The sequence below is a fragment of the Atractosteus spatula genome, chromosome 18, assembly GCF_055471065.1.
Source record: "Atractosteus spatula isolate fAtrSpa1 chromosome 18, fAtrSpa1.hap1, whole genome shotgun sequence".
NCBI classification, from domain to species: domain Eukaryota; kingdom Metazoa; phylum Chordata; class Actinopteri; order Semionotiformes; family Lepisosteidae; genus Atractosteus; species Atractosteus spatula.
The window spans coordinates 8,700,064-8,725,620 of record NC_142723.1 but is presented as its reverse complement, the minus strand read 5'-3'; the positions used below and the strand labels follow the sequence as shown (position 1 = coordinate 8,725,620).

The 25,557-nt window shown below is 35.2% G+C and overlaps 1 protein-coding gene across 2 annotated transcripts in view; it reads right to left on the bottom strand.

Moving 5' to 3' along the window:
* Positions 1-25,557, bottom strand: part of card11 (caspase recruitment domain family, member 11) — a 59,355-nt gene that overhangs the window by 7,869 nt on the left and 25,929 nt on the right. For both annotated transcript variants that reach the window (XM_088936753.1, XM_088936754.1), the window contains exons 3-16: positions 21,033-21,170; positions 19,900-20,225; positions 18,358-18,537; positions 16,714-16,866; positions 14,549-14,674; positions 12,988-13,185; positions 11,338-11,505; positions 10,967-11,018; positions 10,674-10,783; positions 10,257-10,366; positions 9,858-9,895; positions 2,905-3,037; positions 941-1,142; positions 561-687 (exon numbers count right to left, since the gene is read on the bottom strand). In XM_088936753.1, the coding sequence (XP_088792879.1) occupies positions 561-687; positions 941-1,142; positions 2,905-3,037; positions 9,858-9,895; positions 10,257-10,366; positions 10,674-10,783; positions 10,967-11,018; positions 11,338-11,505; positions 12,988-13,185; positions 14,549-14,674; positions 16,714-16,866; positions 18,358-18,537; positions 19,900-20,225; positions 21,033-21,170 (2,061 nt within the window). The remainder of the gene's footprint in view (positions 1-560; positions 688-940; positions 1,143-2,904; positions 3,038-9,857; positions 9,896-10,256; positions 10,367-10,673; positions 10,784-10,966; positions 11,019-11,337; positions 11,506-12,987; positions 13,186-14,548; positions 14,675-16,713; positions 16,867-18,357; positions 18,538-19,899; positions 20,226-21,032; positions 21,171-25,557) is intronic.

Sequence of the window (25,557 nt, the reverse complement as noted above, 5' to 3'; positions counted from 1 at the left end):
TTATTGTGATAGTATAACTTTATTGACTAATTGATGTACAGTACTTAACCAGTTAATTTACTCCTACAGTGGACTCCAGAAGTATTGGTACAGAACAGTCAAAATAGTTTTTTTTATATTTATGCATTTTGCATTTGTGATCATGAGATTAGTATGAATGGTAAGTAAAGTAATCAACATTTTTGATAACAGATGTGAAATTTAAAAAGACATTTTTGTATTCTGTTTCTTTCAACCATTAGGAACACAATTTAATTTTGTGCTATTTTTGCATTTAGGCTGGGTTTTAGGCCATTTTATTTTGGTTGAATTAACTGGATCTTGCTGCTCTTACTTGCTGCTCTTACATCTTACATCTGGATCTTACATTCCTGTCTCTGCTTTCATTCTCATGCATGCAGTACTTAAGAGATTTTGTATCATAGAACATTACATCCCAGAATTTAATCCAAGCAGGTAGCACAGAATATCTGTGTCATCAATCATACAGAGTGCTTTCCAAAAGAACTAGTCAAAACTGTTAAACAGCTTAATACAAATAAAGATACACTGCGTCTTACCATCAAAGTTGGATCTGAAATGCAGTTTGATTGTTCCATTGCACCTCTGCAGTGTCCAGCGAGCCTCTTCTTTAGTACAAGCATCAAGAGGGACCTTCTGGTTTTCTCCTCTTATACAACCTTCAAGCTACATTGCAAGAAACAAAATGAGTCCAAAGGTTTGTAGCTAATACCATAAAACTACTGTACCTAGACTGATATATATACAGTGATCATTAAGAAGAAATTAGTTTTGACTTTGGATAATTATTTACAAAATTCAAAAGACTACAGCACTGTAGTAAATGTGTATGCATCATTATTAGAACAATAATTAAATATAAATTAAGTTTGATAATTCTGGTCCTCTGTACACCTGACAGGTCTGTAGTAATACTTACCAGCAGGAGATGATGGCCCTCTCTCAGCCCAGCCATCTCTGCATTAGAGCCTGGCTGGACAGAGGAGACAAAAATCCCACTGTCGTTTCCTCCAACTAGAGTGATCTCTGACAACAGAGAGTCCCCAGGAAGAGAAAGATCCTGCACAGGCCTCAGGGTATTGCTGACACGGCTGAATGAGGTAACTGAGGGCCTAAAGGGCCTGAAACAAGAAAACATTCAGATAGTTTTGAGACATAACAGGGATTCGCTAAGCATACAGTATGGACTGCATGAATATTTTTTAAATTATTGACAATTTCAGATATTTGATAGAAAATCATTATAAAGCATTTCTTGTGAGGGAGATTATGGAGAGAAAAGTTTAATGTTAGTAGTTTATAATATTTTTTGTATTAACCTGAATTATAGGTGGAAAACAATTCTTTTTTCCAGTACTTCACCTTCATTATTAATACTACAAATAACTACTAACACTATTTCTGATATAGATAACAGTTCTAACAAAAATATTACTATGTAAATGGTTGTTTCATGAACCCTATACCCCATTTCAACACCCAACACTCGAGAATAACAAGGTTTTTCTATACCCATTCTGACTTTGTTCCATATACACATTTTTGTTAATCTGTGTATTCTTCAATTAAATAATTTTATATGAATATTAAAAAATATTGTTCTAAGTTTTAGAATGTTGTAATTGTTTACACCTTTAAGCTTATATTCTCTGACAGGAATAGTTTTAAGAAGGACCTCCACGAAATAAAGTGTTGACTCATACATTTCTTCTTTCCAAAAAAGATAGGAGAGTTTTCTTTCAAAGTGTGCGTGACTCAGTTGAACTTTAAAAACATGTACTACAGTGTTCTTCCATCCTTGTCTGTTGATGTAATTAGAACACAAAAGTTGACAATTACAGCTAAAAGGCTTTTAGTTTTGATGTGAAATTTTAAAACAGGATAAAAATTGATTTAATTTTTAGAAATGCAGGACAGCTGTAAAGAAACAGCTTTTCATAACAAAAACCATTATTCAAAGTATGAATGACAAAACAGTTGAATTAATACAAATTTCAGGCACAGCAATTCAAAATGCTTTCACTTTTACAGTTATTAGACAAGAATTTCTTCTGCTTTTTAATGCAACCTAGCTTGAGAAATAATGATATTCAACATGGCATTTCACAAAGTATGTTATGTTGATTTGTAGATGTCTTTAAAAGTTTCATTTAAGGTTAAAAAGACTTCATTTCTTTTGTCATTTGTTGAGATAAATGACTGTTCTAGTTCTTCATGTATGAAAGCTTACTCAGTTTCACACCTACACATTATGATAATGACTCATACAGATGGTACTGGATTATATCACAAAAAAAGCATATTAAATGTAAAGCATATTAAAAATGATTGTAAAGTGATCATTTTCTTTTTAAAATGATTTAAAAAGAAAAAAAATAAAGCTAAGAATACATATTCTGTTAGAATTGTTAAATAAGGATTATAAAGTTCATTACAGAATCCAATATTTTTAGTTAAAGACAGTATTGTACATGAATTAATTTAAGCCCCAGCTGAAACTACTTTCGGTATGTGCAAACAGAAAATAAACAGATAGCAGTGACTGGTCATGAAAACTGACAATACATATTTGCTGTTAAAATTTATCCTGGCATTTAAGCATATATTGAAGTACATTTTTATCTCCTGATAATATATTAGGAATATATACCAGTGAAACTGGTATAAATAAATACTAATTACTTTTGTTAGATTTTCATGTAAAGTTTCAGAGATAAAGTATATAGCACTTTTTTGAACAAGTGACCTGGCAGGAACAGAACCAAATTGCCAGATTCTGTTAAGGGTAATAATAGGAACCATTCTCTAAGGTTTACATAAAACATACAAAATTAGTACAATGAATAAGTAAATGAGAACAAACTATCTGTGATGCCTTCATACCGTTCAAGTGAAAACTTCCTGAAAATGTTGTTGACTTGCTCTAGGTCATATGAGTCCAGGCCCTCAGATTGATGAGAAGATGAAGAAGAGTGGACAGATGGAGGTCCATGGGAAAATGTGTCAGTGTCTTCATCTGTAACAAAGATGTGGAGAAGAAGCCTGAGACACAGCCTGAGAAATGTCTGTGCATTGTTTGACTACTGTCCTAGAAGTCATGGGAATTTGCATTCTTAGTTTTTCAGTTTAGAACCATTCCCAGTATATGCATTGTGCAGTTGTAAGCTTTTACAACTGTCTTTTAACTATCATTTATACTTCCCTTAAACCATTTATAATAAACACAAATTAATACATGTGTTTCACGATAAACTTACCAAAATAAAATTACCAAATTACCAAAGTAATAGTTCTTAAAATATATACAGATGCAGCCATTTAAAATGAGCGGGGTATGCTGGGGTACAACACGGTGGGCGTGTTGCATCCAAACGCGTCATAATGCATCATTCCACGTCATACCGCGCCCTACTGTATGCAAATTAGATCATGTTAATAGTATCCAGAATTACCTTGTAAAACTGCCAGGTGGAGCTAATAAAGTTTAACTTCTCATGAACAGCATTTGAGCTTTCACCAGAAAACACTCGGTTCTGAATCCCGATCACTGCTGAGGGACAATCTATTCAATTAAGAATTTAAGTTGTATACTCTTTAGACTTTTAAATTTAAACTGTGTATTACAGCATTTTAATCATTATACATTAAAAAGTTGGTATATTTTATGAAAGCAAGATTGCTCAGTTGGACGAAAGTACACAACCTACCACCTTTATCATAAATATTCTAATTATGCAGAAATATTTTATGCATCAAAGTCTTTAGCGAAGATATTACTAACAGTATTAATAATGAATGACCTTGGACAAGCTGTAAACTCAAAGTATTGCCCTGGTCCACATTCTTTGTAACCGTCTTTGTAAACGAAAAGACTTTATTTTTTCATTGACAATAAGTAACACCACAGGATTTTGTTAATCCAATCACGCATTCGTTTCCAATCATACAAAGTAAGTCTTGAGAATCTCCGATTCACCATACCTCACATGCTCATAAAAGATATTAATTTAGGAACATAAACATTACTGTATGTAAACTGTACTGTATATGGCTGGTCGTGGTAGTTTAAAGAAAAAATACACACCAGTATTCCATTTCTACCTAAACATTTTAAGCATCAAAGTCTTACATGTGGTTATTTTGGAAACGTTTTTACGTGCTCCTTCAGACCATATTATTGAACGTTTATATACTTTGTGAAAAGTGATCGTTTTAACCTTTTTTGAGAATATGCTCGTTATCGGAGTAAACAAAAGCATACTTTTAGAATTTGATTAATAGGAAATATAATATGGATTCGTGTATCTAAATAAATTAATAATGTTATAACTATATTCATGTACTGTTGCACAAACAGTAGTATAAGACTTTCCATTGATATATGTATTGCTGTTTCAGTGGTTGTCACATGACTTGCCTTGGTGGCGTGACAGCTTAAGTGACTGATTTATAACCCTGAGGTTGGGTGTCCAAACCCAGCTGTCGCCATGAGTTTTCTTTTAACAAATAAACATTTCTTTGAAAAACTAAAATAACAAATATTATTGGCATTATATTGACATTTTTTATATTTCTAAATATCACAACATGTTGGTACTGTATGTACACAGTGGTACCGCAGGGTGTAGGGCGCAAATCCACGTGAGCCCGAAAGCCCTACATTAATATTGTGCATTCGCCTGGCGCTGCACGGTTTTCGCACTCTCTCTCTCTGCGGGAGTATTGGCTGTGCTGAATTTCACTCCACTGTCAGAGTCTCTGTGTGTACATTGTTTGTAAACAAACTGGTTTCACAGGTATTTTCAAAGTAGAACAGGGCAAGTCTTCCAATGAAAGACACACACTCCACCTTCCCCCACAGACACGTTTTCTTAGAAAAACAGATTCACAACGCGAAGCTGTGTCAGTCTTCTGTGTAAAAAATATCAGTTTGAACACCACGGGTGCTGTTTTTAAGACACTGCTGAGTAAAGTATAGGAATTTTCCTGCTGTCAGCAGTATCTTGTATATAGTTGACCTTACCTGAATGAAAACAGGACATAAAGAAAGGGTTTCAGAAATCAAACAAAGCTTTATTCCTGTGCTTACAGTCTGGGTAATTGGAGGCTACGCTGTTATGCTTCCTATGGTGATATACAGGTTTTTCTTACGATCCCAGCGATCCCCTCGGGTTCCAGTTAGTGCGTAATTACGCATTGATGAAAAACCGGAGGTTTAAAAAAAGAGAATGAGCTTATTGATAGTTTTATGTGCAAACTGTGAACATTTTCACAAGTCATGGTCTTTAAAATGCATTTGGTTTGAAGGCTTTCTTTGTTTCCCTTCCAAAGATATGAACAAAAGAATATGCGAGCGTGGTAAAAAATAAATGGCTTAAAAATGGCATAGTGAAGGCTGTGAAAAAAGTCACAATGTACTTTGTACACACAGCAAGTGTTTTCGTAACTCTAGGAGGTTTAGTGAAAAAGCTACAGGCGTGCCAATATCATTTTTGAACTTCAAGCTAACTTTACCCCAGTGTGGGCACCGCATTGTTATCTCAATCACCTTCTAATTCGTTTTACACCTGGGAAGACAGGAGAATGTGATTGTACTGTATCTGTACGGAATGTGTGTTCCATTTTCAAAATTAAAGTGTTTAAAATGCCTAATTAAAAATTATAAAAAACTTGGAGCTCAAAGATTCCAAGATGATCACGAGGAAGTTGACTGCATGTCTAATGGTCTAACAAAAACTAAAGTATGCTTAAGATTTGTTAAACCAGTTTTTATTTTTTGGCACAGCCAGCTGGCACGAACCACACAGACACCAGCTAGCCTGCTAGAGTGCCACAATTCACACTCAACCACATCACAGATCACAGATCAGTCCCAGTGTATGAGATATTGCTGTTTGGTCTTTGATCTGAGCTTTAATAGAGAGCTTATCTCTATTAATATAAGTATCGAGTGGTATTAAATGCAACTTTTTTGTATAAATGACACTTTTCTAAAATTTATTTAAAAAATAAAAATGATTACACTTTAATCTTTCCACGTTTGATCCCATGAGGAAGTAGTATACGCTCCTGCTTTGTTTAACAATGGTATGAAAAATAAATCTAAATAGTGAGAAAGCTATGCTTAAAGTGAATTAAGGGACTTAGAATGCAAAGATAACGATTTACATTGCATTGTCAGATTGTGAATCAATAAAGGCATTTAATTAAACAAGCGTTAGCAATTTTAATCAAAATGGGGAAAATGGGGTTAGACCATGAGACATGCAATACACTTCCTCCTGATCATCTCAGAATCGTTGAGTAAACTGCAAGGTTTTTTTATACATAGAATTCAGAAATACAATCGAGAATAGTTTTATGGTGTATGCATAGATGAAACTTTTCTAAAATGTATAACAAAATTAAAGACTATTAAAATCTGCAATCTGTAATCTTTCCACGTGTAATGTCATTAGAAAGTACAATAAGTTCCTGCTTTGTCTAACGATGGTATCAAAAAAGAAACCTGTGCTTAATGATAATTAAGGGACTTAGAAGTCAAAGAAAATGATTTACATTGTTTAATTTTAAACACTTAGTTATGAACGCAGACGCAATTGGTGCCATTGTGCAATACTGAGCCCCGCGCTTCCTCCTTCCTGGTGCTACCGCCCCCTCTGACACAGTGAGTGGGCGGCACGCTGTTTTCAGAGCCTCTGATTGGGGAAAAAAGACCTGCTGATCTGTTCTACATACTAGGAAGACAACAGAATATGATTTTTTCTATTCAAAACATGTGTTGTTTTTATTAAATTCGTGTATTTTAAACATTTAATTAAGAAGTAAAAACCTTACAGCGTACACGGTGATTCTAAGCTGATAACGAGGAAGAAAAATTCCCCGTTTTTCGCACATAAAAAGTGGTTATTAACTATCGAAACCTATTTTTATAGCTTTTAAAGTTGTGCAATGTCTAAGCAGGAACACATAATTATATCTCGTTTTTTATTTTTTTTTTAAGAATTAAAAAAAGTGTTTGCCCAGCCTAATTTTAAAGACCTCTACTTCTGAAACTTCATACATAAAACTATATACAAAATACTGCCGACAGCAGGAAAATTCCTATACTTTACTCAGCAGCATCTTAAAAACAGCACCCATGGTGTTCAAACCGATTTTTTTACACAGAAGACTGACAGCTTCGCGTTGTGAATCTGTTTTTCTAAGAAAACATGTGTCCGTGGGGGAAGGTGGAATGTGTGTCTTTTATTGGAAGACTTGCCCTGTTCTGCTTTGAAAATACCTGTGAAACCGGTTTGTTTACAAACAATGTACACACAGAGACTCTGACAGTGGAGTGAAATACGGCACAGCCAGCACTCCCGCAGAGAGAGAGAGATGCAAAAACCACACGGCGCCAGGGGAATGCACAATATTAATGGAGGGCTTTTGGGCTCACGTGGATTTGCGCTCTACACCCTGCGGTACCACTGTGTACATACAGTACGAACATGTTGTGATATTTAGAAATATAAAAAATGTCAATATAATGCCAATAATATTTGCTATTTTAGTTTTTGAAGAAATGTTTATTTGTTAAAAGAAAATTCATGGCGACAGCTCGGTTTGAACACCCGACCTCAGGGTTATAAATCAGTCACTTAAGCTGTCACGCCACCAAGGCAAGTCATGTGACAACTGCTGAAACAGCCATACATATATCAATGGAAAGTCTTATACTACTGTTTGTGAAACAGTACATGAATATAGTTATACCGTTATTAATTTATTTAGATACGCAAATCCATGTTATATTCCCTATTAATCCAATTCTAAAATTATGCTTTTGTTTACTCCGATAATGAGCGTATTCGCAGAAAAGGTTAAAACGATCAGTTTTCACAAAGTATATAAACGTACAGTAATATGGTCAGAAGGAGCACGTAAAAACATTTAGAAATAATCACGTTAGACTTTGATGCTTAAAATGTTTAGCGAGAAATGGAATACTAGTGTGTATTTTTTCTTTAAAACACCAATATCAGCCATATACAGTTTACATAATATGTTTATGTTCCTAAATTAATATCGTTTATGACCTTCAGATGCATTATGCTCCTATTCTTTTTATGCTCAGCTACTAAAATCACTACCGACCAATGCACCAGGAGTGTCCCTGTCAGACATTTTGGCCAGCCAATCACGTACCACGGTATGGCGCGGTGCCTCACACGTAGTTGCGTGTGGTACAGGTTCGTACCGTGCATTTTGAATGGCTGCATCTGTATGTGATTTTTAAAATATTTTGCATCAAATACTCTAGTGCTTTCTTCCTTATGAAGATAAATTAGGGTCTTATTTGATATCTTTTACTGCTTCATTAGCTAGTTTATATACAGTATGTGTACAGTCCTTTCCTGTCTTTCAGCAGTAGTTCGGTCAAAACCTTAATTAAGATGAAGCAGAGGTCCAATATGTCCAATTAGAACAGCGTGTTTTATTGGGGTAACTTGCCTGGCTGAGGAAAATGACAACCCATTCTTAAGAATGTGACTGTCAGAATCCACAAAAGAAACATGAGAGACCACATAACGCCATGTAGAAGAAACTGAATAAGAGCAAGGATAAAGAAAGCCTAAAATGAAAGGTCAAAAGAAAGCTTTATTAGCATTATTAGCTTGATTTCCGAATCAAAGAGAGAGAAAAGTTCAGGACATACTCCGGGGAATACAGTTTGAGCAGAATGCAAAAGGGGAACAAATAAGCATCCTATGATCCTGCTTCTCCACAATAATAATAATAATAATAATAATAATAATAATAATAACTATAATAATTGCTTACAATTATATAGCGCTTTTCTGGACACTCCACTCAAAGCGCTTTTACAGGTAATAGGGATCCCCTCCACCACCTCCAATACTCAGTTGTGGTACAAGGTGAGCATGATTAAAGAGGATTACATTCAAATTTGATGTAAACTTTAAGTATATCAGAGGACCAGCACACAAGGAATCAAAACATGGCAATTGGGATTCCGTGATGAACAGTGATGGCTGCTGCACTGATAAAGAAATGGCAATAAAGAATGTGGTGCTAAAGCATATTAACAATTGGTTACAAATAGAACGCAGTAATACAGACTTCTGCAAATTCATGATATGCCAAGCCTAGGAATAGGGGCGATGACAAAAGGTTACAGATTACAAATCTCTACAGGGAAATCTGAGGAGATTCATGAGGTCAAAAGGACCTGAACTATTTTCCTCTGTAAGAAACCAATGCCTAGGACAGTGCAGTACCTGGGAAATGCTAGAGGTCTTAGGGAGCAGAATTGTTAATGCCACAAGTGGGGAAGTTATAAAAAGGGGAGATCAATAATGAAGCACATTTAACCAGAATACACGTGAGTGGCTATACCTAGGAGGCTAATCCTAAAGTGAGCAAAGTGTGGAAAAGGGGGACAGGAAAAGCGGGCATCTATGGATCCTGTGGAATGGGGAACAATCAATCTTCCACTGATTATCACAATATAGCCAGCCTGGGCTACAAAGGCAGGCAGTCTAAGGTGAAGATTGTGGGAGCACAGCAGGAGTCAGGCAGAAGAGCTGCTGTAGGGATGCTGTTACCATAGTCTTAGAAATATTTCTGAGACAAGTGCAAAAACAAAACACAAGTGAAAACAAAAGTAAATAGGAAGTGGGATATTGATACCTAGGTAGTCAGAAATGAGTGATATTAAGTTTGACCAACTCCTGAACTTTTGTTTAGAACTGTACTAGTCATGCTGACTTGCCCTTTTAAAAAGTGTCAACCTTGAAATAGCAAAAAGTTTGAACAAACAGTTACTTTACCACAAAGATCCACACTGTCAGAATCATAATCCATTAAGCTAAAAAAGAGAAACATTTAGTTAGAATAAGGAATACAAGAAAATATTAACTAAATAAAAACACTAACCAGTCAATTACAGACTCCAAATCCAATGGTTTATAGAGTACATACTATGCATTATACTTAGCATATACAATGTCTGATGAGAATAAAAAGCAGGATTTGTAGTCTTTAGTGCCTAGGACTTTTACAGGGCAAAATGTCACTCACTACAGAGCTCTCTGTTCTGTCTTATGGAAAAAACAAAAGGTCTTTCAGCAGCACAGAGTAATGCAAATTCACCCAGAAACATCAACAAAGAAGCCAAGGAAAATCCCTGCAGATAGAGTGGCACTGGAATAAAGTGTCTCCTGATTTACCTTCTTGGTTGAGTTTCATGATCCCCTTCTTTATTACGTCTGACAATGGAGTCATTCCCTGGTGGCTCTGCGGTTGTGGACATTATACTGTCATTTCGACACCGTAAGAGCTTTTTAGAGAAACAGACGAAAAGAAAACTAGATTAACACTTTTGTATGGTACAACAGGTACATAACCTGTTTTACATTTCTCCTAAAATAATTCTAAACACTTACCAAAAATCTGCTTTCATATTATATGCTGAGTCAAGACTGGAAGCACAATTAATTTCACAATTATGTTCCTGTATGTTCCTGAAAGTTGTGACTAAATTAGTACACAAAGAAATACTGTATATGTGTTTTGATGAGATAGAATGTAGAATCAGACTTCTGAACATTAAAAACAAACCCATAAATAAACCAATTAGAACTCACATGTTTATTCAACACTTCAGATGTGTTCATGTTTGTGGTTGTAGAGGCGGTGTCTGTCCCTGTGCTAGCCCCATCAGACAGTTCCCCAGGAGTTAATGCAGCTAATGCGGCTGAAAGGGATGAGGCATAAAGAAAAGTGCAGCAAAAGTATTATTAATTTTCTTAAAAGACCCCAAAATAACAAAGAAAATTACTTTCTGCAAAACAAAATTTAACAATGTAATGTTTAGTCAAAATGTAATTTCCCATGAATCATTAACTGTGAGAACTTGCAGTGAACTGTAGCTAATTACCTTGAAAATCTGGTGGCTTACTAACAGTGATTGGCGACTTCACTCTTACATTCTGTAAATAAAAAATAAAAGATACATTATATTATACATAATCTTTGAGTATACAATTACAGAAGAAAGGTATTGTTCAAACCATATAAAATATCAAGTAGTGCATCTCACTGATACTCTTAACATTGAAAGGTTACTGAAACAAAAAAAACTACAGTACAATATGCTAAAGTTTATAATGCAAGGAAAAATATTATTGACTCTTTAAATCAAATTTAGACACTTTTTAAGCAGTATAAAGCTGTTGAGATTAAATGGTAATGATAAACATCTCAGACAATACTTTTTTCAAAGTGCAGTTCTATGCACAGGAATCTTACTGTCAGTCCTTTGAGGTTAGGCCTGCGTTTTAGCCGAGGTTCAGGCTGAAAGAACTTATTGTCTTCAGGAGATTCCTCATCAGATTCCTCTTCTTGGCCGTTGGGTTTTGGGTCTTGAGGTCCAAAGGTCTGCGACATGATTGTTATGGGAATGTCTCGGGGTAAACTCTGTGGAAGGAAAAGTGTTTTAAACAAAAAGATTCTGCAACTCACAATTACATCCAGCATTGCTTTTACTATGAGAAAATTTGGTAGGAAAAATTAGAACAGGAAATAGATTATAAGACATAGATTTATTAAACTAACACACCAAAGTCACAACATGTAGAAACTATTACAAATTAAAATGTACAACAGGATAGAGATCACCCAAACTCTTCTGCTAGACCGCTAAAATTGATTAGCTAATGCTCAGAAGAGCATAAATCAATTGGGCTTCAATATACATTGTTAAATATAGTATAAGCCTGCCCTCTAAATTAATGACATTAAAATTAAAGGGAGATGCCCTTTGGTTCCTAGCAAAGGTACATCCAAATAGCGACAAACTATACTTCTTTACTTTAGTCTACGTTATGTCCCTTCAGTGCCAAATACCCGATAGGTTTCTGTTCATCAAGGAGGAATCCAGTGGAGAAAATGTGTTATAAAGCTATAACTCATTGTCTCCTGTTTTGTTGCTTCTACTTTCTTTCTATATTTACCCCTTCTTGTCCTATATTCTCTTTTTATACCACAAAGGCACATTAGCTGCCGGTCATTACATTTCCAGCCTGGTTAAGTGGGCCAGCCATGTGGTTTCTATTTGATGTTTTCTAGTTAAATACTCCAGCATGCAAACAACTCAATACACCCTTTATCAACCACTTTCATTACACTGGTACTTGGGGTAGGAGAAGTCCCTTTTTAAAATAAGGACATTAATACATTCATCCCTTGCTAAATGAGCACTTTACTTACAAGACCTTGTTAAAGAGAGCAATACGTTTACATATGTATTTTTGTTATCGTCAATGTATTATACTAAATAAGGTGCAGAACATTTTTTTAATGCAAAATTCAAAATGAATGTTTATTGATGAATTTGAACATTTTAAATGTGCACTATGAATGCATGGTATCAATATCACCAGACAGTTTGATGCTTTGATCTTATGGATTTTGCTCTGTCTTTGACTGCACAAAATGTATTAACTAAGTAATAAACAATTTTTATTTAGTAAGAATTTTTTTTTAGATCATGTCATTTATTGTTCATGTGTACTATAGAGATCATGCAAATTGTATTTTTTCACATGACTGCTTCATAATACATTTAAACATACTATAGCAGCTTGCATAAAAAATGCTGTAACATATACTTTGCAAATATTCAAATACATCACATACACCTAAGCTCCTAAGCTCATGTATTTTATGTCCAGTTATGAGAACCTGGTAAGAATCAGAGGCTTCTACATGTATTTTAATGGGAATAGTGTAGCTTTTAGGAACTGTTGCCTTCAAGCAGAAGTTTTGGAACTGATTCTGCTTATTTATAAATATATTGGATGAGTATACAGGTATAGGCATTTTAAGACTGAAATTAAATTACATGATATTAAAAAGTGAAAATCTTAGACCACAGTATACTCCTTTATTCTTGCTAACCTGATCCAAGCAATTGGCATCCTTGTAAAGGCGTCGGAGTTTAGACTCTAGGTTGACGATTCTGGCCTCCTTCCGCACAATCTCAATATGCAGCTCATCACTCTTCTCCTCCAGTTCACGGATCTGCTTCCTGTACTTGTCTTTATCAATGAGGCACTGAGAGAACTGGTTCTGGGCTTCATCACGGGCACGGAAGGCCTGAGATTCCAAAGGCAAACAAAAAAAAATATTAGGCTACTTCTCCCAGGAAAATACTTTTATGTTAGTTTCTATTCCATAAAACTCCAAAAAGTCTATTTTTTTTCTCAAATTGCAAATGCATCAGTTAAGACTTTTATGGAACACAGTTTCACATTTGGCAATCTTAGTGATCAGAAGGATCAAATTCTACATTTTAGTGGGACATGGAAGCAGATTCTAAAACATTTATTGATTTATTATGGTGCTCTAGTATTCAGTGAGTCAGGACACATAGCTGAGGATAATGGAAACTTTTAGACACACTATTAAAAAACTAAATATCACAATGGAAAAACCAGATGAGGTGATGAATGGATAGTTTCCTATCAATCACTGCTATATTTATAGATTCCTCTAAAGGACACTCATGACCTAAGCTGTTTATCAAGGTATGTTCAAATATGGTCTGCGCCTTAACCAGTTCCAAAACACCTGGACAGTATTTTCTATGCTTACTTGCTATATACAGTAGCATTGCTAGATTGAAAACATTGAAAAGATCTGAGACCACCTATCCAAAAAAATATCTTGTGATATTTCTGAGGAACACGAAGGGGTTCAGCAAAAGCAGAGATTTTGTACATAACATTCAGTTTTTAAGCTTATATGAGAACTCTCCGGCATTTTTCAGGAATACTTAATGTGTTTGACTCTTTGGCAACCTCATACTTATTATGGTTAGAACCTACATGTTTTTCCTATCAAGCATGGCTTTTGAAAACGTATAATTGTCTGCCCAGCTATCTACATTGGTGAAACAGGAAGGAGACTGGGAGACCGCTTTAGGGAACATGTCAGGGCTGTAAGGATCAAAGATCTCTCCAAGCCCATGGTTTCCCATTTCCCATACTGATCTCTCCGTCTGCATTCCCAAAGAGGGTTTTCAGAACTCCTATTGCAGAAAGACACCTGAAACCAAAATTATCCTGAAACTAGGATCACACCTTCTCCCTTCTCTGAACAACAGACTCATTTCCTTCTATTCCTCCCTATTCATTTGCAGCTTTTGACTTTACACCTCTGTTCACCTCTCTCGCTCTCTCGACTTCACACCACCTGAGAGTCGACTCTGCTTCTCTCCTGCTCCCACCCCCTCTCCACTCCCGGCTTTTGTTCTCCCATGCTTTATCAGCTGTCAATTTTCCTCTCTCTCTCACCTCTGATGAAAGCTCTATAGCCGTTGTGTTCCTTTGCATCCTACACATGTTGACGCAGCTACCTACTTGAAATAATTTTCTGAATTCATCCTCACAGTATCTGTGTATTTCACAGGTGAGCCAAATCACTAAAATCTCCCATTTACGATAATCCAAAAGCAGACCTGATCCCGCTCCCTCTCCACCTCTTCCAGTTGGATCATGATGGTATTCATGCGGTTCTTGTACATTTCGCAGTCCTTTACCAGTGTGGAACATTTCAGCTCCAGATCCTCTTTTTCTTCCAAGTACTGCAGGAATATTGTAAAACACAAACGAGTTGTAACATAGGTAAGACTTTAGATTGACTATGGAGATGGAATATTGACATTATGGATTCCTCATGATATTTCCTGTAATGCACTGCCCACAGTGATGCTTCTTAGTCTGCAACTTCAAGAGGGAGATACACCTGGGTTTGAACCACAGATAGAGAGAACCTGTTAGAATTCCACATCAGGGCCATTTATAAGTCAATGAGGAACGTGCCACATGAACCCTACATCTGATGACAACATGACCAATTGTCACTCATAACAACACAACATAAAAGGATTTGCCCAACAAATTCAACAAATTCTTCAAGACCCCTGACCATTTGAGAGCAAGAAAAATTAATGTGAATGCAACCAGCACTATCGAACTTACAACTGACCTGACCTAGCTGAAAGCATCTGTTTGGCCGAGAGACCATATGCAAAACAGAATTCTGCCCAAGACTTCCTCTACCAAAATAAAAGTTTTGTGGCAAGATCCAAATTGTAGTTTTGCCTGATCAATGAAGTAATACTGTGGAACTTCAGTCGATACCATTGAATATCAGTGAATAATCAGTATAAGCAGCTACAAAATACAGGTGAGCAGTCTTTCTCAGTTTTTCCCCATTTAAGTCTTGACTTGCACAATTTTCCTTATTCTGACATTTCAGGAAAGCCAACATCAATGTAAGGTGGAACTCTCTCTTTTTTCTACTGCACCAGCTTGTCCACCTTAGGCTTAGTGTCAGGATCAACTCTGACACAAACAAGGACTGGATGCTGCGACTAAATCCACCATATTTCTCCCTGTGGGACTTTAAAAAAATCTCATCAGAACAGCCTGGCCAAACATTCTTTGGATCAGTATAAATTCAATTTTTTACATAATCACACTTGAGAATTATTAAGGAACAAGTAAAGGTTTATACCATGCAGAAAAGAGAAAAAAGGAAACACAACATCATTGCCGAAACATTGTGTTTCCTTTCTTCCCTTTTCAGCATGGAATAAACCTTTACTTGTTCCTTTGCAGCCTACGCATGCTGACGCAGCTACCTACTTGAAGTACTTGAGAATTATAATTTTATTACAAAAAATTTAAGAAAGTAACTTAATATTTACTTTTCTTTCGACCACATGATTGTTGAAGTTATTATATGAGACTTACTAAATTATGAGGTTGGATAAAATTATAACAGTCAGCATATTTTAACTCTGTTCTGATATACTGATATACTGTACATCCCTAAATGAGTGATCAGCCAAATTTAGCATGGCAGAGTGATTCATATACTGTATATTTATACCCTATCTTGGCATTTTTTGCATATTTTATTATTGTATTAATAAAATTGGAATATACTGTATTCCTTTAAGTCCTTAGCATTCCTAGTAGCCATAAAGGTACTATTGAGTTCACTCAACAGTATTTAGTAAACTTGTTTATTTAGGATTGCAAAAACCACCTGTACTTCACAGATCAATAAAAAAGCAATAATCTACTGCAATGCTGCTACAGTAACTTTACTTGAAAATGTGACTATATTTGACTGTCTATATACTATGTGAAAGTCTCTTGTTGGCTTTTAGGAGAAAAAAAGCCTGAGGAAGCAAAACAAATATGATGACAACATGGAGAAAAATCTTCATAATGAATGTTTCAGAAGCAAAGATGATTTTTTAGTTTATTTTAATTAAATTTGAGAAAAACACAAAACTAAAAGAGATTATTAAAGAATTATGAACAAGCATAAAACCCAAACAAAAATAAACAAAACCCCTCCTTCCTCTGGGATCTTTGCTTTCAAAGCTTGTTCTATGTTCTATTATTGTAGTTTCAATCAAGTCCAAAAACAATTTAGATATAATTTTTTCCTCTGTGTTCAACAATTAGAACATGTACTTTAACTGTGTCATCCTCAAATCACGTACTCACTTGTTTCACCTCTAAATACAAATGCTCCACAGTGTAACCATACATGGTGAGTGTCCTTATGACAGAGCTCAGAAAGTGTACCTATATGCATTCTCACCTTGTCCCTAAGCTCTTCCGCCTGGCGTACTTCTTCATGTAGGTTATACAGCCTGTTAACAAGTTCCTGTCGATCCTCCAGAGCCTCCTGCCTGTCATGCTCTAGGATATCCAGTATAGCCTTCTCTGAGTCTGGCAAGACCTGCTTTCCAGGCTATTGGGAAAAATAGATAAAAACAAAGAGTTAGGTTAATGTTTAGTGTTTGTCTTCAACTGTCTTTAAGCCTTGTTTGACCTAGAGCCTAAGAAACTCCATAAAAACACACAATGTACCAGAGAGTAAGATTTCTAAATGAAGAAAGCAATTTCCTACTGATATTTTCACTGTGGAGTGTATGACAAATATCCACACCAAGTAATGCAAAATAAAAATATCACAATATTTAAAAAATATTTTAAAAAAATGTATGAATATCACCATTATTGACTCAATAAATGTGAAGAGATAGAAGCTGAAGGTCTATACACTTCATTGTTATTTGTACATTCCATATTTTCACTGAAATGTATAGATATAGTTAGTTGATTTAAAAAACAATTGCAACTTTGAAGCTGCTGTAAATCCATGAACATCACAGCTTTATCTGTAGCTGCTGAACTGGAACTAATCTGGTAAACATACATCAAAGTAGCAAACAAGCAGCAAAAATAGCTTTCAGTTCAACTTCTGTTATAATAATGAATCAGGAATGAATACTGATAACACATAGAAACTTCTCGCATACAACTGGAACAAATTAACAAAATTCATTGTGAGGAAAGTGATCAAATCTTTTAAGTATACAGTAAGGGGCACTGACCTTTTATTCAACAGAAATGACAAAGATAAATTAATTATCTTAATTAACATTTATCGTGTACAGGGTTGATCAACAGGGGGTTACACTGAATGTCACAGGCTATCGGTGTGCATGACTACTGTTGGAAGTAAAACAAGCTGTGTAACTATGGCTCATGCTTTGAACCAGGTGTCTTGTGGGATTCTATTCCATTCATCTTGTTAATCATGGACAAGTATGTGCCTGTTCACTGACCTCTGAGTTCTTTTACTGGTCAATGAACATGTCATCCTAGTTCACTACACACATATTCGATGGGTCTCATGATGTAGGACTTCATGAATGTAGCACTGTGCAATCCATTTGCTATCAATCATCTAGACATTCCTGCCTGGACCATCGTATTTGGACTTCCTCATCACCTGAACTGTTGCACCCAACAATAATTCTCCACATCTTCATTACTAAAAAGGACTTGGCTCCCCTGTTGGAGAGTTCATCTGAGGTTACTTTCTTTTTGTTTTTTTCTCAGTTCTTACCAGACATGACTTTCAGCAGGTTAAATCACCTCATTACCTTAACTTTTAGCTCATCTCTCCTATATCTGGTAAGTCCTATATCTGAATTGAGGTTACGTTTTCATCATCTTGTCTTCTTATTCCTTCAAAGTTTGTTTTCTGGCTGAAAAAACAGCTGCTTAGCATTTTACAACTGCTTCCGCAGCTACAGGCATCTACCCAGAAAAATCTGTTAGTATTAAAAGGCAACATACCAATTTTAAATGGTCACAATGCATGATTTTGGGTTCTTGCTTTCAGGGACTATGCTTTTCAATGTGCCTTTCTGCACTGACACAGACTGAATACCTGTAGAATGGACTGCAGCTCCTGAACCTTCATCTTCAGCACCTCATTCTCCCTCTCCAGCTCCAGGACCTGCTCTTTGCGAGGTCGATTCTCAATGTCATTCTTTAGCTTCAGTGACTGCTTCCTTTCTAGCTTACACTCCTCTTCCACCTTGTTCAGCTTGTGCTTTAACTGGTCAATCTGAAATTAAAACAATTTGCCAGCCTTTGTTAATGGCAGGTACAGACTTTGCATTTTACTGCATGAACATCCTGGAAAAATAACATTATACACTTTGACTCCTAGCTGAATCAAACTAAATATCATAAACTAAATGACAGTGATCAGGGGCAGTTCATTTTCTGGGGCTAGTGGAGCACAGTTCCACCACAGGAAAGTAAAAGATAATGTAAAATAAATTTAGCTTACATCCACAGAAGAGTGATGAAAAGCTGTCTTGGCATATATTTTTCATTTTAAGAAATCCTGGAAATTAAATATTCAGAATCTCATCAGCCAGTCAATTGTGTAATTAGTCAAATGTTTCCTGCATAAAAAATAGTCTATTCATTAAAAAAAGTTTATGTATACTTATCTTCTTATAATTTGGAAATGAATAGTCTGTGGCAACTGTGAAATTTACTTTCATTTAAATATTTCTGTTGAGTATTTAAAATAAGCCAATTAACTCATAGACATTTTCAGCACTCTTTTCATTCTATGAATGACATACAGTAAGATAGTGCACAATTATTCTATACTCCCAATCATAATTTAAACTGCATATTTTCATACAGGTACTGAATTAATCATGCTTCTTGGTAATTAGCTTAGTACAATTATTGATTACTATGGCCTGTGTGTCTACAAAAAGTGTTTTTCTATGTGAAGCAAGCAAAAGTAATATTAAATAGCTCCGTATAATGCAGGGTTAGTCAAAGGTAAGATTGATACTAAAAAATTTGGCCATTAATTATTGCGTGACTTATACCAAATAGTTCCCTTCCATATAGACCTTTCCCCCCCACCTTCCCTATACTAAATACAGCATAGTCCAGGTTTTCTTAAAGCGCTGCACTGCTGCCCTTTCAATTCACTCTGTTGCAGTACTTTATTATAACAAGAGGATAAACTGCTATATTAATCCAACTAGTTAACAATTTAGGAACTGAAAAACTGGTTGCAATGAAGTACTTACTGCAATTGAGTTCACTGGAATTGCTGCAGTTTGAGATGCTCTCATATACACTGATATACTGTATATATACTGTAAATTGTCTATTTATATTATCTGTATAATGTTCCAAAGCGAAAAAAGGAACAACAGCCCGACAGTAAAGCCAATAAAATGTCAGGAGAAGAATTTGTCATTTAATAAAAGAACGCTTTTCAATGAAACAGCATGAGAAACTAATTCTGAAAATGTATTAATTTAAGAATAATCATCTTGGTGTTCTACTGTTTTTCTCAAGCACAGCCTTGATAATTTGCAGGCACTCCTGAGCTTTAGTTATCCAACTCACTGAGGAGTCAGGAATCAACAGGAAGAAGCACAAACCTCACCTCAAGCTGGAGGTCACGGCTCCTCATGACAGCCATGTTCTTCTCCTCACTGAGTTGGGCATAGCGCATAGCCAGGTTGTAATTGTCATCCTTGACTTTCATGAGCTCGTCCATGCAGTTATTCCTCTCCTCTTTCATCTTGTTGTAGCGCTCCTGGAAGGTGAGCAGCTCTTGATTGACTAGACGCAGTTTCTTGTGCTCATCTTCCAGAGTCTGGTGCTTTCCTAAGATTTCCACACGCTGCACATCCTTGGCCTTGGCCTGCTGCTGAAGTTTGATCACTTCGTTCATGAGGAACTGTGTCAGCCCCTCATGACCTTCCTCCACTGAAAATAGTACAGTTAATTATATGACGGCTTTTAAAGTTCTTCTTCTGACCTACAAAGACCTAGTTCTCTCATTTTATGCCTTATGCCATACCATCTGCACACTGATGGGTAGTCTCAAAGAGTCTGAGACTTAAAACCACAAAAAACTAAGTTGGCAGTGTCAGGAGTGTATTGTGAATTGTGAAGTGTATTGTGAGCTGGTGTTTGTTGCATGAGAAAATTCCCTCAGATGGCAAACTGATTGTGCCATTTTAACACTTTACAATACCTAGACTGGAGGACTCCATCCCTGGTCCTGGAGAACTCCAGTCCAGGTATTCCTATAGGTCACATTAATTTATTATTTAAATTTAGAAACAAAAAGTTTAAGCCTTTGACCTATTAAGCAAGCAATTTGTTTAAAGAATGAAACTCTTGCCAGTGAGGACAGAGGGGTAATAAAGTTTTTTTCAAAATAATCTCTAAATTACTTAACTGAACACATTACTTGCTTAATTGACCATTGATCAATTGTAACTGGTCTTTAGAAATTGATTACTTAATGGTTACCTATAAAAATGCTGGACTGGGGCTCTCCAGGACCAGGTTTGGACAACCCTGACTAGACTTACTAAGTGTAGTGTCGTTTAGTAGGCGTTACGTGATGGAGCGTAACATTTAATCTAGACTACATGAAACCACAAGGTCAACATAACTGTTGGCCAAACCCAAGTGACTGACCTTCACTTCTTTCTGAACATCAGCATGTAATGCTATTTTTGTAAATTTTCCTTGCTGAAGGGAGGTTTGTGTTAAATAGCTTACCAACAATAGTAGAAAATCTGCGAGTGGGTTCCTTCCCAGTAACCAGTCTGTAAAGGTCAGGATAGTAAAACTCCAGGCTTTCCAGAAACACCACATAGCCCCGCTGACCCTTGGTGTGCAATATATCCAATAGCCGGCCTTTAAAGAAAAACAATTTTTATTGGTCCTAAATATAATGTGAGGGTTTATAGTAAACATAAGTGTTCAATTACACTATTCAAAACATTCAACATATTCAGTACATTCTTACTAGGGTAATGATGAGTGCACGTAAATTTGCTGAGTGTAGGAAAAAAATCCTCCAAATGATATTTGGTGACTTTATTTATCATTGACCTTAACACCATTAGTATTGTAGCTAAAACGAATACTTTTTTTTAGAAATCACTCTAGTTTCAGAGAATGGATATAGTATTTGTAATTAGTATTCTAATATAGTATATATGATATTTATATGAGATATTCACATTGACATTCAAGTGCACATCTTGGTGAAGAATTTTACATTAGTGTCCATTTTGTATTCTCTTTTTTGAGTGGTAGCTAAGAAAGATACTTGCAAACAGATTGTTAGGATTACCTTTTTATTATGTTAATATGGCTCTCATAATGGCTTACTCTACCGGTCATCGCTTTACAAAGCCAAACAGTAGTCTAAGAAAACTCTAAAATAATCTTTTGCCGAGATACTTCTGTATACTTCTGAATACTTCCCATTCAAGCTCAATGTCTAAATAGATAAAAGCTAATAAATAATAGTAATAGAAAATGGAATAAGTAAAGGTTAATTCCATGCTGAAAAGAATAAAGAGGAAGCACAAAGCTTTTGCTGTCAAGCCTTCATCAGGTATGAACTGCAAAAGTAAAAGTAAAGAATGAAATAACAGAAAAATAATAACAGGAAATGATAAAGAAGTAGTACTGTAAATTCGCTAGGATAATGATAATAGAAGATGTCAATAATACACCATATGTTACAGAACAGGGGTTGGAACCTATGGCACACATGCCATTATTGGGGCGTAATGGGATTTTTAACAGCATGTGCAATAAAAGTCAAATAAGCCATAAAAAAAACAAGTTAAAAAAACAATAAAAACAACATGCTTGACTCTTTACAACATACTACATACTACACATGAATGAACTCGAACTTTGGAGTACACATGCAAGAATTGGCATCAGGATTTTCTGTCAGATTTCAGGATTTCCAGTGTTTTGGCCTGATGTTTTCTTTTCTGATTAAACCTGACGGCTTTGATACCAGTGACATGGATTTTTCAGTATTTTGGTGGATGGGTGTTGAAGATTTTGAAATGCACCACAGTTAAGTTAGCTTGAAGTTCAATATTCGTTCAATCTTTATTTTTGGTACTTCAACAGTATCTTAACAACACCACTAAGAGATGTCAAACGTCTTGCATTTTATTAAAAGCAATTTTAATTTTTTTTTCACAAATTGTCACTTTATCATTTAAACACCTATTTATTTTTGAGACACAATGTTTCAGATGCCAATTTTATAAGGCAAATACACAGAGATTTCAAAGCACTAATGTTTAAAATATTGAGAATTGGGATTTTTCAGCATTTGGATCAACATACCTCTTTAAACATGTATTTTCACATAACACATAAAGTCAGTTCCCCAACCCCACCCCCCACCCCCTTAGCCAGTTCACAATTAAACTCAGCAAAGGAAAGCAAGGATAATGGGCAAGGATCATCAATGGCATGCAAAAATCCATAAAAACAAGGCATGAGCTAACTCCTGGCATGCCACTTCTGAAAGGTTGCCACCCACAAACTCCATCAGTATTCAGTAATTTTAGCATAACTGGGAACAGAGGTTCTAAAGGACTTAAGACAACTTAAATAAATCACCTTTTCCAGGCATACTTAAGGAGTGGGAGATGTTATTCATAAACTCTTAGCTAGAATAGTTCAGTTGTTAATTAATAATGGGAGCAATACACAGACTGGAGAATTGCAAATATACCCCCAATCATAAACAAATGGGAACATAACTGAACCAGGAAACAATAGACCTGTCTGTTCTGTAAATGAAATCCTAGCTAAATTATAAGAGACAACCAACATGTATTTAGAGAGAAATGGTATTCTACAAACAAGCAAACAGGACATTAGGTTTTGAGCTAGGTAGTGACAGGTAAACACAGATGTTTACAGGGTTGCTTACTCTGATCAATTAAGTTCATGGTAAATCATTGGAGCATTAAACAGGCATATATAACACAGAATAGATGACAAAGACAGCCTACAAAAATAAGAAGGAAGAAACAAGGGCAGGAACACAGAGAAACAGAGAGAAAGTGCTTGCTGTCATATTTTATATTAGGAAATTGTGATTTCTTGTATTGTGGAATCCTCAGATTAAAAATGTTTTCTCTAGGCTGGTGTTACATTTTTAGAAAATGGATATTGATTTCCATCCAAAATTTTATTATGACACAGGCCTTTCTCTTTGTGACCTCTTTAAGATAATTTATAGTTACAGGGCATTAATTTTCAAGTTACAGGGCTAGAATACTGGTCTATAGACTTGTGTGTATGTGTTACAGTGCACCTAGTTTAGGTAAAGTAACATTTTGTGTTGTTTATAATTGTTGTTAATAAATATTTGTTTAATTGTCCAAGTTTTAACTCTGATTTATTACTCTTTCACCAAAATTGTGCCATAGAATATGAAGAACACAGGAGCAATTTCTCAGATTTAATATCAAATTAAAGCTATAGAAAATCAAGGAGATATGCACATGGATCAGGAACCAGTGTACAAGCAGGAAACAGTGCACCATTTAAAGATGCATAACCTCCAATTGAGCACATGTAAGCGGTGCACAGCAGTTCTCTATCCTTAAACAAAAACTTTTGTTTACAAAATATATAAAAACATTCTGACAAATTCAACATTCATCACAACACCCTATAAATTTAAATCCTGAATCAAAGCAAACACATACCATGTAACATTTTTCATCCTTTTAACATTTTCCTTCAGTGAGAAGATTCAAAGATGCAATGGTGTTTGAGATTTTAAAATTTCCATTTTAAATTGTTACTTAGAAATGAATGTTATGACAAATTTGGTATACCAGACAATAACATGTTTTGCAATCTTCATGTGTGTTTCACTGAAAAGTATAACTTTGTAGATGTGTATATACACTATTAAACATCAGAACTGCCCTATAAAAATACTGTTCTGTCACAAGATAAAATAAATCTAAAGTATATCTAGAGAAAATAAGTCATTTTTTGTTTAACTGGCTTTCATTTAAGTCAAAGAAATTAAAGGAGCAGGTGCAATTAAATTAATAACAGCATATCAATCTTTTTTGCTATATAAACTTTTGGACCTCCAAAAAAATCTATAGTCTTTACTTCCAATCTTACAATTATTCTTATTCTTATTATTATACTTATTTCAGTATACTTTAGTTTTAAAATATTCGCAGTACTGTATGTAGGGATATTTGTCTTTTTCAATTTAGTTGTCTCAACAAATGCACTCATAATAACTTATTTTCACTACATACTGAATATGTTATTTAATTTATCCTCTTTGTATGTATGTTTTGTTTTTGAATACTGATAACACAAATATTATTTTTTAAATGGCATACCTATGTAAAGTATACTTATATAGTATTAACCAGGCAAAGAGAGATGGGGAATCATCCTGAACAGTTAAATTTTAATTGTATTCACAGTTGTATTAATTATTTAATTAATTAACTAACCACAGATAACCATTTTCTGGATGTATAGATAAAGATAAATGTCATTCACCCAGAAGAATCTACATATCATGGGTTCAGAGGTTCAGTTGCTACAGAAAAATACCCTTTTTTGGTTTCATTGGAATGTTGAGCTTTATTTTGTAGCTTTTCTGCATTAGACTGTTTTGCTGTTTTGTTATGGAACTTGTTAGTGGTACCGTATGTTAGTTGTTATGTACAGTAAGAACTTCCAGGAAGGCATTATGTAAATAATTATGTACACTATGTCCCACAGGCTTAAAAGCCAGAACCCCTGAAGGTGGAACCAATCTGAAGGATACCTTTGGATGATGGCTCAAGCTCATAAATAGAAGCTATTGGGATGGTGCAATAATGAGGCCATTTGCACTAGCTACAGCTCTTAAATAAGCAATAACATCTTGAGGGAAGCCAAGGTAAAAACCCAGCATCCTTGGTGGTTAGGCAAAGTACTGTATGTGGCCAGAATCTATATCCTAAAGAGATTATTTAAAGCTTGGCTATTTTATTCATTATCCTTACCAGTTTCTGATTATCCCTTTGCACAGCTAATAAAGTTTTTACATTTTCTTCCAGTCTTTGTCTGTCATGTCTTCATCTCAATCTTAACTGAGCAAGAAAAAACACCCACGTATAAGCTGGTATTTGAAATATGATTCAAAAGAACTGAAGGACACACAAGATGGCTGATAACAAAGAACAGCCTGTTTGGAAAAGATATGATTATATGTCCCTTCTTAGGT